Below are 15,518 nucleotides of genomic sequence, written 5' to 3' on the forward strand. Positions count from 1 at the left end.
CCTAAGTTACGTCGACATACAGCTGCCACAGTAATTAAATCACTTTTGCATGTCGACACTACGCTCTTTGTGTTCGCAGTGCACAATCTCACTACCAGTGCTTGCAGTGATGCAGAGAGCAGTGTCCCATGAGTAGCTATCCCACTGTGCAACTCACCACCATCAAGCAGCAGGGTGTTTTGGAAAGGGTTTTCAATGCCTGATAGGGGCAATCAAGTCACGCGGGGTGACTGGGAACATGGTTTCAATGTCCCATGATGCAGTTTTCTGCATCCCATAATTTCATCTGCATCCCATAATGTTTCATGCCTCTTTTCAAAAGCCCTGCAAACCCGCACATCTGCCATCTCTGTGAGAAGCATGGGTCCTGCACAGTTCTGCACTATTGTGATTAACATTGCAAGCACAACACACCTGAACAGTGCCTGCCTCTGCCTAACTGTACTTGTTTATTTCACTACCTCTTCATGATTAAAAAGACTAAATGATTAAAAAAGAGCAAATGAACAGATGTCTTTAATTACACCTGCAATGTCAAAGCAAACTGCATACTTACCAGAGGTTCCTTCCCCTGCATCAGGCTGTCCCCGGGCTGGACTGTAGGGACTGGCTCCACTGCTCTAGAGTCAAGAACAGGTCCTGGCTTGCTGTGCCATTGGATGCCTCAGTCTCCTGGCCCCCGTATTCCTCCCCCTCTTCTTTGTCCAACACCTACTCCTCACTGTTCACTGTGGGGGCCTATGACTCCAGCTCCCCCAAAGTATCCCCAGGACTCTTGGGGGTGATCATAGGGTCTATGCCAAGGATGGCATGCAGCTGTTTATAAAAGTGGCATGTCTGTGGCTCTGCACCAGAGTGACTGTTAGGCTCCCTGGCCTTCTGGTATGCCTGCCACAGCTCCTTAGCTTTCACACGGCACCGCTGCATGTCCCTCTTGTAGCCCTTCTCCGCCGTGCCACAAACGATCCTCTCAGAAATATCAACATTTCAACAGCTGGATCAGAGCTGTGTCTGCAGATCCTTTTCTTCTCACAGACCCAGGAGATCCACCACCCCATGTGTACTCAAGGCAGGAGCTTGTCCACAACCTGGAGCCGGCCTGGTCAGCTGGGTGGTTGCTAGGTATGCTTGAGAATTGCTAGGTGAGCTCTCCACACTGAACAAACAGGAAATGGAAATTCAAAAATGCAAGGGGTTTTAAAAGGGGAGGGGTGTGTTCCTGCATACCTAGTCGTTGGGCAATGGAGTTCAAAACGCTGACCAGAGTGGTCATGGTGAGGCATTGTAGGACACCTCCTTGAGGCCACTAAATTCAACGTAAGTAACGCAATGTTACACTACACTGTGTTGCCCTAACTACGTTGCCCTAAGTGCTACGCCTCTCGAGGAGGTGGAGTTATTAAGTCGGTGCAGTGGGCGAGTTACGTCAGTGGGAGCTACATTTTGGTGTAGATGCTTAGCTAGGTCGATGTAAGGCTGCCTTACGTTGACATAACTTCTGTAGTATAGACCAGGCCTCACTCAAAAGCAAGAACAGAGACACACCATCGATGGATGTGTTTCAAACTAGAAAAGACTTATGCGTACAGGGCCTCAGGGGTCCGTCTTAGGACCTCTGTTACTCATAATATAATACATATAAGTGATATGAATGAGGATAAACCTTCTAACCTTTATAACGTACTTTGAGATCTACTGATGACAAGTGCTACATCAGAGCTATGTATTTGAATCATTATTTATTTACCTGAAGGTGATAAAACTGGCAGAGCAAAAAGGGCCTGATCCAAAGGTCACTAAAGCCAATAGGAACCTTTCCAATACTCTGCAAGGATATAAAATGGCAAACAAGGTTGCACTTATCTGGAATATTCTATGCAGTGTTGGTCAGCTGTACATATTCAGGTGGTTATTGTCTCAGGAAGGCTGCAGCAGACGCTCCAAAGATGATCGGCAGTATGAAAATATAAGACAGGGCTAAGGGACCTGGGCTTATTCTGTTTAGAAAGGGGAGACTTTAGAGTGGCTAATGGCAGATGGCTTCAAGATACCAAAATGAGAGAGAGAGGCACTTTTTAAAAAATCCACTGCTGATAAGGGGTTTAAAAACTAGGGGAATACATATACAGTAGACTAAAATTAATTGGTTAGTCTCTAAGGTGCCACTAGTACTCCTCTTCTTTTTGAGTAGACTAAAGTGTGTGAAATCAGACTTTGAGGAAATACCTCCCCCTAGTGGCAAGAATAATAGGCAGCGGGGTTTAAAACAAACATAAGGAAGGAAGTCCTTTACACAACACAGAGTCAACCTGTGGAACTCGTTACTTCGGGATGTTGTGAAAAAGAAAAAGTATAACTGATTCTCAAAAAAGAATTAGATAATTTCATGGAGGATAGGTCCATCAATGGCTATTAACCAAGAGAGTCTAGGACACTGCCTCATGCTCTGGTTCTCCCTAAATCTCTGTCTGCTAGAAGCTGGGACTGGAGGACAGGGGATGGATAACTCGATAAATTCCTGTTCTGTTTACTTCCTCTGAAGTATCTGGCACCAGCCTTTATTAGAAGACAGGATACTAGCCTAGATGGACCACTGGTCTGATGCAATATGCTCGCTCTTACATTATGTTCTTAAAGAAAACTATTGTTCTTCTTCAGCCATTCCCATTTAATGTTTAAATTTATACCCTCAAATAGCTGCATAATCAGACAGTTGAAGACAATCAATTGTTTTGACATTGATTCAAGGTGTACTATTAACTGATGTTTATCAATACAGTTCTTTTTACCTTGTTTCTTGCTCTTCGGACATTTATTTAAAAAGCTTTCATTAACCAATTGTCTACTTTTCTCTTTCACCTACCAAGTGTTTGATAGAATCAGAAAGCTTCTCCCTTTTGAGAACAGAATGTTAATACTTAATTTTTTCCATTAATAAATGCTGAATTATATATCAGTTATGGCATAAATTAAGTTTTTAATATTTGTCCATTCAAGTCCCTCCCATGCATGAAAAAAAGATATATAGTTCCATGATAGAGCATAAGCCTGCCATCTAGAAACTTTGGGGGAGATTTTCAAAAGCACACATGGGATAGGAGCACGAGCCCCAGGACTTATGTTCCTAAATCCCTTAGATGCTTTTGAAAGCCTTTCCCTTTGAGATCTGAACTCTCTCCCCTCACTCCCAAAAAGTTAGGATTGTTGAAAGAGGAGACAGGAATGACGGTGTGTATGTGATCAGTAATGAATAAATACATCACGGTTAACACGTTTGTCATTCTTGGAAATACAATTAGCGCCCATGGCCAACTCCACAAGGTGGAAGCAAGAATTGGGAAGGTAGATGGAGCCTGAGACCGTCAAATATGAGATTCATACACAAACCAAGATAAACTTAGACAATGCCATTGTGATACCAACACTGTTATATGCCTCTGAAACTTCGTAAATGCTAGAAAGCCACAACGGGAAACTTAAGGCATTCCATCAGAGATGCTTACAGAGAGTAATTGGTGTCTGCTGGTGTGATAAAGTAAACAACGCTGATCTGTTAAGAAGGATTGAACAGCATACTGTACAGACAATGATTGAAGAAAGAAGGCTGACGTGGTTTGGACATGTATGGATGTCAAAAAACTGTGCTCCTAGTCAAATTCTTGACTGGATACTACCTGGTGGAAGATGGAAAAGAGGAGGATAACAGATGACATATAACAAAACCAATGAGGAAAAATACTGCTGTCGTGGAAAAAGACTAAAATGGAGCAAGAAATGTGGCACTAGAGAGATGGAAGTGGAAAGACTGAGTTGCCTCATGTCACAAGGCAAAACAGCATCTAATAAATAATACAAATAATATGTAGCCTGTTAATACTGTAAATTCTGTGGATTTGGGCAAGTCACCCAACTTTTACCTTAATTACACCATCTGTAAAACATGGATAATATGTAACTCCCCAGGATTAGTGAGAGGATTAGCTGGGTTTAAAATCACTTTGAAGACAAAAAGTATTAGTTGTGTGTTATACTCAGTTACCTGAAACTATAACCTTATCTACCCCAGATATTTTTCATTTTAAAAGGTATCATTCTGTAGTAGGAGTTTCTTAAATATGAATGCATTTATTGAGCACCGACAGTGTCTTCAGCCCTGTATGGATGAAGACACTCCCTGCCCCAATGGAGCTTACAGTCTGATTCAGACAAATTATAGTAAAGAACATAACAGAGGTTGCAGATTTTTTTAAATGCTGCTTAAAGAAAAAAAAAAGCCACTCAGCATTGTTGAAAAGCATTGTGTAAGGAGTATCTTTCAGAGGAATTGGCTTTACAGGGAGGGCGCCCAAAGCTCAGAAGGTGGTTTAGACACAAGGGGAAGAAAGAGATAAAAGGGGCATTTAGAAAGACCATAGGTGATATGGAAATGGTTGGAGATAGGAGGAAATAAGGGCAGACTGTCACTGAGTTATGCAGAGCCTTAAAGACGATGGTGGGAGGTTTGAAACGGAGGAGGAAGGCAAGAAGCTAATTAAGATATTCATAGAGGAGAGTAGCATGGACTGAGTGGTGAGGAAGGTTATTTGTAGGGATATAGAGGAAGCAATGAAAGGCTATGGCCACAGTTTGGATATGAAATGAGTGTGAAGACTATTATAACGAGGTTGTGAGCCTGACTGGCAGGGAAGATAGTGGAGTTGTCTATAGTGATGGAGATGGGGCTTTTGGATCTGAGATGTTCCAAATAACTGAAGATCTAATAAAAAAAACCAAAACACCACTTAATTTACATTCTATGAAATATTTCACATATTAAAAAGTGCTTTGACTTCCATTTCATTTATTACTATCCATAAAAAATAAAGTTATGATTTATTTTCTCATACAATTCATTTAAAGTTAGGTATGGGAATATATGAGAGATGGTTTAGTAATGGAATAGAGTCTTTCACCTCTCAGATACTTGTTCCAATCTAGCTCAGGTCAGTCTGGCTGTTTGATAACCTGTGTGAAATGTGCTGGTGACCACCATCCTCGTGGAGTGGGGGGGAGAAACATGTTACAAAACCAGTATTATTACCTACTGACACCCTTGGGAAACAGACAAACTATTAGCAACTGACATGAGAGCCATTCTCTCCACCTGTACACATTTTAAAGCTGTACATGATTAGCAACAAGTTTGTCCGTTTAAAAACTTACTAGAATCAACACTGAAAAATACTGAAATAGAAACTTTTATTTAAGTCAGCAAGTAACAACAGGATACACATTACATTATTCAGTCGCTATTTGTGGGTGCCCTTCTGAAACAGTGTATTAACTGCTTAATTGTCAGGAGTTGCTTTAGCAGAATAATCAATAAGATTTTTATCAGGGGTCTCATAGTGATACCAGGGCCCATCTCCCCTCTCTCTCATTAGTCGACGTGCCTCTAATTCCTTCAGCCTATAAGAAATGGAAAATGAAAGTCAAATTCAGCATGTAATTTATCATCTTCCATGGGCCACACTAAACACTGATATCAAAGGAGTCATCTCCTCTTACATCAGCATTTCATTTGGTCCTCTATATTCTACGACGACCATGGGAACAATACTACAAATACGAAGATTTATCCATGGTCTTAAATATTCCATCATTGTGTTTCATTATATTTACTTGGTTTTTCAGTAAACTTGCTGAAGAAATAATAAAATAATAATAATAAAAATAAAAAACCTGATGAGATTTCTAAACATAGACAGTAGTCTCCTTCATAATCATGAACTGAAAACTTTCCTGGTTATTTCTCACTGGAAGGTATCTGGTAAAAGATGAAGGTGGGAGGGGCTCCACCAAGAAAGTCTAGGAGCAACATTCCAAGAAGCTTAGCACCTCCTCTGTTAGTGCTCAGTTTACCCAAGCAACAGCAGCATGAGACTAACATGATACTGGACAATGTCACTGGTGCCCCTGATTTTCTGGACAGTAGCAACAAACCAGACCAAATCTACAAGCATTAGCAGAAGCACAGCAATTGTCCGTCTCCTGACTCAGGAAGATAAAACTGCATTGGTTTACACTTGGTTTGTGTTTGAAGAGTTATCGTTACAATTATTTTTTTAAACTAAAGTTACATTCTGTAGAAACGGATGGTTTAGAACCAATATTTGCCAGGAAAAGCTTCTCACTCACAAAGGGCCAGAGGATTTTTCAAGCCCTGATCAGATGTCCAATTGAAGAGAAAAATTCGACTATTGTATCATAATTGAAATGGTTTAGTACAGTACATATTGGCTTTTAAAAGCTTCAGCAAACCCATCCTATCTTTACCTTAGGTCAGCTTTTTTAGCTTCACTATCAACTATGGCCAACATTTTTTCATATTCCTTTTCAGGAGAGTCAAGGAGATAACGAGCAATCCACCTAGTTATAGGATGCTGGAAGAGATGAAAATAAGACTATTAGATTATTCATATAATTTCCACGCAAGAACCCCCACAAATAATGATGACAGGGAAATTTGACCACACTTTTAAATATTCTTTCTAGTCCCATTTACCATGATAACGTGTAATTAAAAATTATGTTAAGTTCTATACCCCTAATTCTGCAAACACTTATGTAGTTTACTTCACTATCATGACTACCACTAATTTAAACAGGATTACTCACAGTTAATACAGTTTAGCACATGAGTAAATTTTTGCAGAATCGGGGCCTATCAAAAAAAAGTTACCCATTTGCCATTTTTGACATTATCCAAGATAACACGCAATAGAATAGGTTGTTGTGGAATAAAAAAAAAAGAGGTCAGTTAAAATGAGGGAAAATCTGTGTTTCATATTTTAAGAACAAAGACAGACAATTGCTGAAATAGAGTTAATCAAAAACTGCTACCATAATCTCCATAAAATGGACTCCAAACCTATTACTGTAAAGATTCAGTAATCTTTATACTAAGTGCTGCTTGCACATGGAAACTTTTGTCTAATCTTTCAATCCCCGTGTAAACTGAACTAGTCAGATAGAGGTCTGTGTATTGCTATGTACAATCATTAGCCAGTTAAAAACAAAAATAAAAATATAGCTACATCAAAAAAAATCAGTGACAATTGTAAAGTAACATCTCATGAGCCACTAGGGCTGTGATTCTCAGCTTTCTGATGGCATAAAAAAAATCTTTGTTTTTAACCCTGAAAAGTTGTGAGATATTGGACTTTGATTCACTGCTGACAAATACTATAAAATAGGCTGTCAAGTGATTAAAAAGATTAATCATGATTAATCGTGAGATTAAAAAAATAATAGCGATTAACTGCAGTTTTAATCGCACTGTTAATAATAGAATATCATATTTATTTAAATATTTGTGGGTGTTTTCTATATTTTCAAATATATTGATTTCAGTTACAATACAGAATACAAAGTGTACAGTGCTCACTTTTTTATTACAAATATTTGCACTGTAAAACAGATGAAATAGTATTTCAATTTACCTCATACAAGTACTGTAGTGCAATTTCTTTATCATGAAAGTTTAACTTACAAGTGCAGAATTACAGACATTATTCTTATTATTTTGATAACTACACTCAAAAATAAAACAATGTAAAACTTTATAGCCTACAAGTCCACTCAGTCCTTGCCGAGGATAGGGAAAGATTTTACCTCAGCATTTTAGCATTCAGTAGGGGAGTGAATTGTGCAGGAGGCTTTTTTTCCTGCTGCTGCTAGGTTAGCCTGTATCATGTGTCTCCTTTAGCGGCATCTTGGCTTACTGAAGGGGTAAGATTTTTTTTTATCTCAGAAAGTCAGTATTGTGGAGATGGGAGGGGTGTGAGTTGTGCAGGAGAAGGGTGAATTCTTGATGCTGCTCCTGTTGGGTTGGGTTTTTGAGCTTGCCAGGCTTGCTCCCTGTCCAAACAGGAAGAGAGTTTCATCTTAGAAATCTGCATTCAGTGTTGGAGGAGGATGGGTGATGGGGGGGAGGAGGGGAGAGAAGCAATGACTTGTGCAGGAGGAGGTTCTGTGAGGACAGGGAGTGACGATGTGTGTGTGTGGGGGGGGGAGCAAGAAATAACTTGTGCAGGAGGAGGGGGTGTCTTGCTGCTGCTTCTGGAACGATGGTTTCTGGTACTGGGCTCACCAGGCTCACCTCCTTTTACTGAGCGAGGTGGGCTCCCTTCAGCTGAGTGAGCCCTTGTTTGCAAGAGAGGGTGTATTTTACCACAGGGACTCAGCACGCAACATGGGAGGAGAGGCTAGTGCAGGGAGGCTGAGCTCAGCAGGTCCCTGTTCTCTATGGGGTACCCTGCAGAGTGAAGAGCCATCTCGGAGCAATGGGGCATGGCATGGGGGGGGAGGGTGTCGGTACCCAGAGCAAGGGGCCGGCTGGGGGCATTGGGGCACAGCATGGGGGAAAAATGGGGGGAGAGGGGATCGGTCCCTGAAGCGAGGGGCCAGCTGGAGGCAATGTAGCACAGTGTGTGGGGGAGGTTGGTCCCTGGAGTGAAGGGCTTGCTAGAGGCATTGGGACACAGTGCGTGGAGGGGCAGGCCCATCTCCGGAGCAAGAGGCCAGCTGGGAGCACTGGGGCACGGCAGGGTCAGGATCCCTATCTCTCCACTGGAGCCAGGATGGGAGCAACTTCCTCTCCTGCCTCCCCGCCCCCAGAGGCAGATTGGCGTTACTGTGCCTGACCGGACACTGTCAGGTCCCTCCACAGCTGATGCCTCCCTCCCCAACCAGATGTATGCGATTAACACCATTTAAAAAACATATGCATTAATTTTGTTTTCAGTTAATATCAGGTATTAACTGCGATTGACAGTCCTACTATAAAAGTATGAATTTCCTGCTGTTCGTTGAAAGGCATTCAGATGGGATAAACAATGTAATTTTAAAGTGTAGTATCTCAGGACCTGGAGCTCAGGGGAATGTTTAAAAAAACAAAAACAAAAACAAAACAAACTAACCCCGATGGACTGGTGACCAGAAAAGAGATTTAGATCTTGACTTGGTAAGAGTGCTTTTGTTATTTATGGATTTTATGTTCACAACTTCACGTACAGCGCTCTTACTATTTACCCAGCTATGTACATTACATGTCAGTTGCATCTGCTACTGTTAGAATACCAAAAACAAAGATCTAATAAAATAACATGTATTTAATTTGAAAACTGTATATTTGCATGAAGATCCAATCACATAAAGTAGCAGATATCCTCATTAATATTTCCAACACATTTTAAATATTTTCCTCCCAAGATTGATGTATGATGAGGAGGAGTGTACTGGAAATGCCATATCCCTTTCATAGTTTTGTACTCACTTTGTAATATTCCCAGTGCTCTGGAACATAACCTTCTGGAATCTCTGCAAGTTCAGCTTCACCTGACAACAGAAAATGGAGGGATGTTCAATACTATTGACATTTTAGAAACACACTTTACTTTCCTTATACCAATAAAGGCCAATTAAAGAGCATTTCACAAACAACATATTTAAAGAGATACTATCAATTTGATTCTATTTGGTTTCAATAAAGTGAGCTGGAACAGTCTGGAAGTAGTTTCAGATACTATACCTGCTTCTGAGTCCTCCCGCCCATTCTGTTCTACAAATACACATGCCTATATTTTAACCCACACAACAAAAAGAAATGATGGACTATACAGAGGAAAGAGTGAAACTGACTGTACCCAAAGTGCTATCGCAAGGTAAACAAGCATGAAAAAAAATTAAATACATTTTTCTCTGATCTTTCAATTAACGCAATCTGAGGTTAATTACATTGTAGGGTCAAAAGAAAAGTCAGGAAGAATTTTGATTTTAAATTGGCAGTCTCCTGTTAAATGCATATTCTGTACACTTATCTTGGAATATGCACAAGGTATACATTTAAATCGATACAGAAAACATTATCCTCTTCATTATGTGCGCAGCTCTGCTGCGCACATACATAAACATCGCTGATGCAAATATGACTTCTACAAGAATATCAAATGGAGAATAGACACATGTATAACTGCTGATCAATTCTCCGAAGCTTCCCTGCATTTTATAGAACAGCTAGAGAAGAAAGAGATGTTAGGTCAGCTACTGGATTCTCCCCTTCAGTATATTTTTACATAACATGACTAACGCTACGTTTCAGTCATGGGTATTTTTAGTAAAAGTCATGGACAGGTCACAGGCAGTAAACAAAAATTCACGGCCCGGAACCCCCGCTGGTGCTGGGGAGCAGGGGGTTGGCAGGGCTGGCAAGCTCCCTACCCGGCTCCCTGAAAGCAGCCAGCATGTCCTTGCACCTCCTAGGGAGAGGGAAGGCCAGGGGGACTCCGCACGGACTGCCCCCACCACGAGCGCCGGCTCTGCAGCTCCCATTGGCCAGGAACCACAGCCAATGGGAGCTGTGAGGGTGGTGCCTGCAGGCAGGGGCAGCACGCAGAGCCCCCTGGCCCCTCCACCTAGGAACTACAGGGACATGCTGGCTGCACACCAACACCCTGCCCCAGCCCTAGCCCTGAGCCACCTCCCACACCCAAACTATTGCTGCTGGGGGGAAGACGGGGAGAGAGAGAGGGCGCGGTGGCCAGAGACTGCCCCAGCAGAGGCTGGTATGGCTGGCCCAGGGGCTGCCAGAGCCAACTGCACCAGCCGCTGCAGAAGTCACTGAGGTCACGGAAAAATCACAGAATCCGTGATTTCCATGACAGACATGCAGCCTTAAACATGACCCATAGTTACCAAGCCAGTTTTAGAGATAAGGGTCTTCCAAGCAATCCTTTGAAGAAATTCAATTTACTATCCAATCTATTTCATTTTCTTTATCCAACTTTAACAATGTAGCTTGGTTAAACAACACAGAAGTGCTTACCAATGAAGATGTTGACATACGTTATAAGTACTGCTAGTGGTATCCCAGGCAATAATATATAGAATCTCTATTTAGCAGGGGGAGAGAAAAAGACACCAGATCAGTCTGACAGAAAAATAAACCACTTCTTCTGCAAATCTCAGTTACTCTTACAATTATCTCTCCTGTATTAGAACACCAAAATCTGAACTTCCACAATATTTCTTCTGTATAACATCAAATATGATTTATTATTGCAACTGGAATACTAGTGTTTCCAGCTAAGGATCTCAAAGCATTTCAGAAAACAGTAAACATGCGTCAAAACCCAGGTGATATATGTATTAATCCCATCATTACAACATAGCAAATTGAGCCACAGAGAAAATAAGAAAAGGAGTACTTGTGGCACCTTAGAGACTAACCAATTTATTTGAGCATGAGCTTTCGTGAGCTACAGCTCACTTCATCGGATGCATACTGTGGAAACTGCAGAAGACATTATATACACAGAGACCATGAGACTCCTCCCACCCCACTCTCCTGCTGGTAATAGCTTATCTAAAGTGATCATCAAGTTGGGCCATTTCCAGGACACGGCTGTTACTCTGAAACCAGAGAAAATAAGTGACTTGACAACATCATAAACATCACAACATTATAAATTTGAATCAGTTTCAGAGTTGGGAATGCAACATATAAATTCTCCATCCCAGTCTCTTGTTCTAATTACTAGGCAATACTGTTGCTAGGTAAAACAATATTACTCAAAGCCTGGAGCTGATTAACTATAATGAAGCACTAAAACTACCTTTGATTGAACTTGAGTCAAAATGCAATTTTTAAAAAAACCATTGCAAGCTGAGAATTAATATTTTTATATAAAATCTGTTAAAAAGATACAATGATCAGTGATTGCAGGGCATAAGTGAGGTCATATAGACCCCTGCCCTCACTCCATGAAGTCCCACCTGACTGACTATTTCCCCCACATACTGGATCTGATCCTTTCATTGACTTGAACGGGCTTTGGATCAGGGCTACAGAGCCTAAATCTCCGGTGTGGGTGGGCTGGATGGAAGGAGGTACACTTATTATGGGGTAGTAATGGGGGGCTCTTGGACTGGGAGAAGTTTTACAAGACTTAAAACAGCCAAGAGCTAAAATATTACTAAACCTGGAAAACAGATGACAGTTAAAATTAAAAAAGACAACAGGAAAGGATTTAAAGCAGTAACAATAAAAAAGTAGCAGTTAACTAACAATAGCTTAAAAGGGGCCAATTGAAGATAGTTAGTTTACATATACTACACACACAATTTAAAAAAGAAAAAAGGTCACTAACATAACAGATGTCAATCACCATCCTGACTACTTGGCTGGTATGACATATCCCTTTGCCCCATCTTTGTCTTTATAAATGGCAAGTTCTTCATGATAGGGACTAGGAAATCTTGTTTGTGTGGCTAGTGCCTGATATGTTTGGGATGCTACTGCATTGTAAATAATAGGAATGAGTGTGTTAATGCCTTAAACACAGTCCATCATTTACAAATTATTTAAGTTACATTAAGAGTTGCAACAACAAAAAATTAACTTACCAGCAAGCTCAGAAATCGTTTATCATAGAAATCTGTTGGCCTGATGACAAACATTCTTTTCCCATGGCTTCCATGTCGTACTGGAGCTGCAAAATTAAACCAGGGTATTATTATGTCCTTTTCCTATCTGCAGTGATTATGTACAGGAGAAGCTCTGCAATGCAGGCAAAAAAAAAGTAGTAAAACATTCAGTAAGGGGTGGGTAACTGCAGGCTGGTAAGGGTATTTATTGTTTTGCCTAGGACAGCAGGACTCCTAGAGCTAGCCCCAATTGTATGTTACAGAAGTGGTGATATTCCAAGATAAAACTCTCTATGGAGCAAGTCATAGAGGGAAAATAGATGAGTTGAAGAAAATTTCATTTGCACAAGAATCTTCCATATAAAAATCTCTACAGTTAGGTAAGTTCACACACTAGCATGCTACTAGGTTTTGGCTGGGGTGGCCAAAATTTTGACCCCCCCCAGGTCAATCGTGGAACAGGAGTGGAGGTGACATACTGACTCTTAAGTGGACACCTGCGCCTATGACTACAAGCTCTCTCAGTTTTGCACTGCATTATGAACAGAAATGAAATCAGCAGGTAGACGCAAGGACTAAGATACTGAAAAGGAAGTTTATATATCTGGCTGTACTACACATTAAGCGGGGGGGCCTGCTGGACATTTAGGCTCCAACCTTGCCACTAGCTCAGCATGAGCAGATCTCTGCACCAGCAAAGAATCCCAGCGGGTTCAATGTGGCTCAGTGCAAGGACCTTCTCATCGGTACACATTACAAGACTAAAGTAATGAGAAAATTCTCCATTTCCAAGTAAATACCTTTAGCAACAGAACATGCAAGAGGAAAGAGTAGCAGCAGCATACAACACAACCAACTGTCCCTAACAACAGACTTGAATTGAAGATGTTCCAGAAGGCCTCCTAGCTAGCTGTTTCAAGAAAAAATTAAACAACTTGCAGCTCCCATCTACAGTTCTCAAAGACCACCCCGTAACACAGGATCATATTAGCTCCTTTTCACAAAGGGAAACCAAAAATGAGTATTTTGCCCAAGGTCACTGTGATCCTTTCTCAGGGTGCCCAGGATTGTGTCACCTTGTCTCCCCCTCACAGAGGCAGGGAGTGTCTCTGACATGGCCAGCCCTTCAGCCACCCAACATCGCTTCTCTGGGCTTATGCTAGCTGTTACTTTGCACTGCAGTCCTCTTTGAATCATTTCCCTGTAGTGTCCAGCCCTTAACCACTGGACACTCACAGAAATATCAGGTTCGCTATCCCCAAGAGGACAGTATATACACATGTTTGACTTAACTGAAAGTCAGCTCCTATATAACATCTTAGCATTGAGATATATTTACAGTGAAAACAATCATAAGTTTATTATCAAAGGCTAAGATTTAAGTGATAGCAAGTAAAGACAATGGAAACAGAAAAGTTACATATAAAACAAAATTATAACACACTTTAGAGATTACACTTAATTTAACAGGCTACCCTCCTGTCTAAAGCAGTCTATTCTCAACCAAAGCCTTCTTTCAGCATCTCCAACCAACAAGTCTGAGATCCCTCTTTCATAAATGCCAAAAGCACTGCCCTTTTCCTTCCTCGGTGAAGGATTTTTCTGCCTTCTACTCACAGTCCCAAAGTTCACTGTCTTTGCACATGGCCAGGCTAAGCCTTATGGCTTGTTTTCTTTTCTTGTATGCACCTTTCCTATTGATTCCATATGTAAACAGAGCTTTCATTGTTTTGCTTTACAGTGCTTAATCTACATGGCCAACAGAGAGATACGTAAAAAGAAAAGGAGTACTTGGGGCACCTTAGAGACTAACCAATTTATTTGAGCATTCTCTTTGAGTCTCTAAGGTGCCACAAGTACTCTTTTCTTTTTGTGAATACAGACTAACACGGCTGCTACTCTGAAAAGAGAGACATGTGAATCCCAATCAACATCCTTTGTCTGACCCAAAACCTGTTTGTCAGCATTGCCTTGGACACAGACCTTAAAACATTTTCATTACACATACGTAACGTTTTATGTAGCGTTTGTACATTTCACAACGATATTAATAAAAGGAGTACTTGTGTACTTGAGTACTGTCCTGTGGGGTGGGAGGAGGTATTTTTTCATATTCTCTGTGTATAAATAAAGTCTGCTGCAGTTTCCACGGCATGCATCCGATGAAGTGAGCTGTAGCTCATGAAAGCTCATGCTCAAATAAATTGGTTAGTCTCTAAGGTGCCACAAGTCCTCCTTTTCTTTTTGCACATACAGACTAACACGGCTGTTACTCTGAAACGATATTAATGATCAGCATGATCCTGGCTTTCATTTAAAGCCTCACATGAAAGTCTTCATAGACAAATACTATAAAAGCAGTGTATTAGGTGCAGTGAGTTTATCAGGCCTGATAGGAGTGGAACCCTTTGCCAGCTGGTACCCATGGGCCTGGATCTCACAATCAGTCACATAACTCGAGTGGCAGAATCAGGAATAAAACCCAGGTCCTCCAGACTGATGGTCTAACCACTAGAAAGAGGAACCCCCCTCCCTACTGAAGAAACCCCCCTCTCTCCTCACAGGCGCCCCTCGCCCCTCCCCAAAGGAGAGCCCACCACCATCAGAGGGATCCCCCCTCTCCAGAGGAGCCGCTCTTCCTACAGTACCCCCTTCCCCAGAGGAAACCCAGTTACCCAACCCCCCGCGCTCCCCGCCCCCTCCGCAGACACACCGGTCCCCAGAGCCCCCACCCCGCTCCCCAAGGTCACCCCACGACAGAGGACACCGAGCTCCCCCCGCCTGGGGGCTCCATACCGATGCTGCCGGAGGACACGACATTTCTGCCCAGCAAGGAGGCGCGTCCCCCGCCTGCCGCCCTGAACAGGACTTTGCGAGTCCCCAAAGCGGCCGCGGCCCGGAGCAGGAGGCTCATGGCGGCCATGTGTGAAACTGGCAAGGGGCGGGGCCGCTGGCCATTTACCCCCAATGAGATCGAAGCCGTGGCGCCACCATCTTGGAATCGGGCACGTTGTCCTGTAATTGTACCCGTAAAGCCCTCTCCTTCCGGTCTC

At 42.0% G+C, this 15,518-nt stretch overlaps 1 protein-coding gene across 2 annotated transcripts; it reads right to left on the reverse strand.

Annotated features, from left to right (window-relative positions):
- Nucleotides 1–5,221: 5,221 nt before the first annotated feature.
- Nucleotides 5,222–15,423, reverse strand: NDUFB5 (NADH:ubiquinone oxidoreductase subunit B5). 2 transcript variants are annotated; one of them, XM_073359321.1, is made up of 6 exons: nucleotides 15,262–15,423; nucleotides 12,445–12,530; nucleotides 10,865–10,931; nucleotides 9,317–9,378; nucleotides 6,316–6,422; nucleotides 5,222–5,448 (listed from the first exon to the last, which is right to left on the reverse strand). In XM_073359321.1, the coding sequence occupies exons 1-6, from the start codon at nucleotides 15,386–15,388 to the stop codon at nucleotides 5,328–5,330; spliced, it is 570 nt and encodes a 189-aa protein (XP_073215422.1). In that variant the 5' UTR covers nucleotides 15,389–15,423; the 3' UTR covers nucleotides 5,222–5,327. The 2 variants fall into 2 exon arrangements, with proteins under 2 accessions (XP_073215422.1, XP_073215420.1); XM_073359319.2 differs by lacking the exon at nucleotides 15,262–15,423 and adding an exon at nucleotides 14,529–14,713.
- Between the last annotated feature and the right edge of the window lie 95 nt (nucleotides 15,424–15,518).

The sequence above is a fragment of the Lepidochelys kempii genome, chromosome 9 (assembly GCF_965140285.1).
Source record: "Lepidochelys kempii isolate rLepKem1 chromosome 9, rLepKem1.hap1, whole genome shotgun sequence".
NCBI lineage: Eukaryota > Metazoa > Chordata > Testudines > Cheloniidae > Lepidochelys > Lepidochelys kempii.

Bases quoted from the DNA above. Each gene is read 5' to 3' on its own strand.
- NDUFB5 (XM_073359319.2), bottom strand. From the start codon at position 14,658: ATGAGCTTTCATGAGCTACAGCTCACTTCATCGGATGCATGCCGTGGA. The intron at 10,932-12,444 runs GTAAGTTAATTT...CCTGCTAAATAG, and splicing joins AACGATTTCTGAGCTTGCTG to AGATTCTATATATTATTGCC. The intron at 5,449-6,315 runs GTAAAGATAGGA...CATTTCTTATAG, and splicing joins GCTAAAAAAGCTGACCTAAG to GCTGAAGGAATTAGAGGCAC.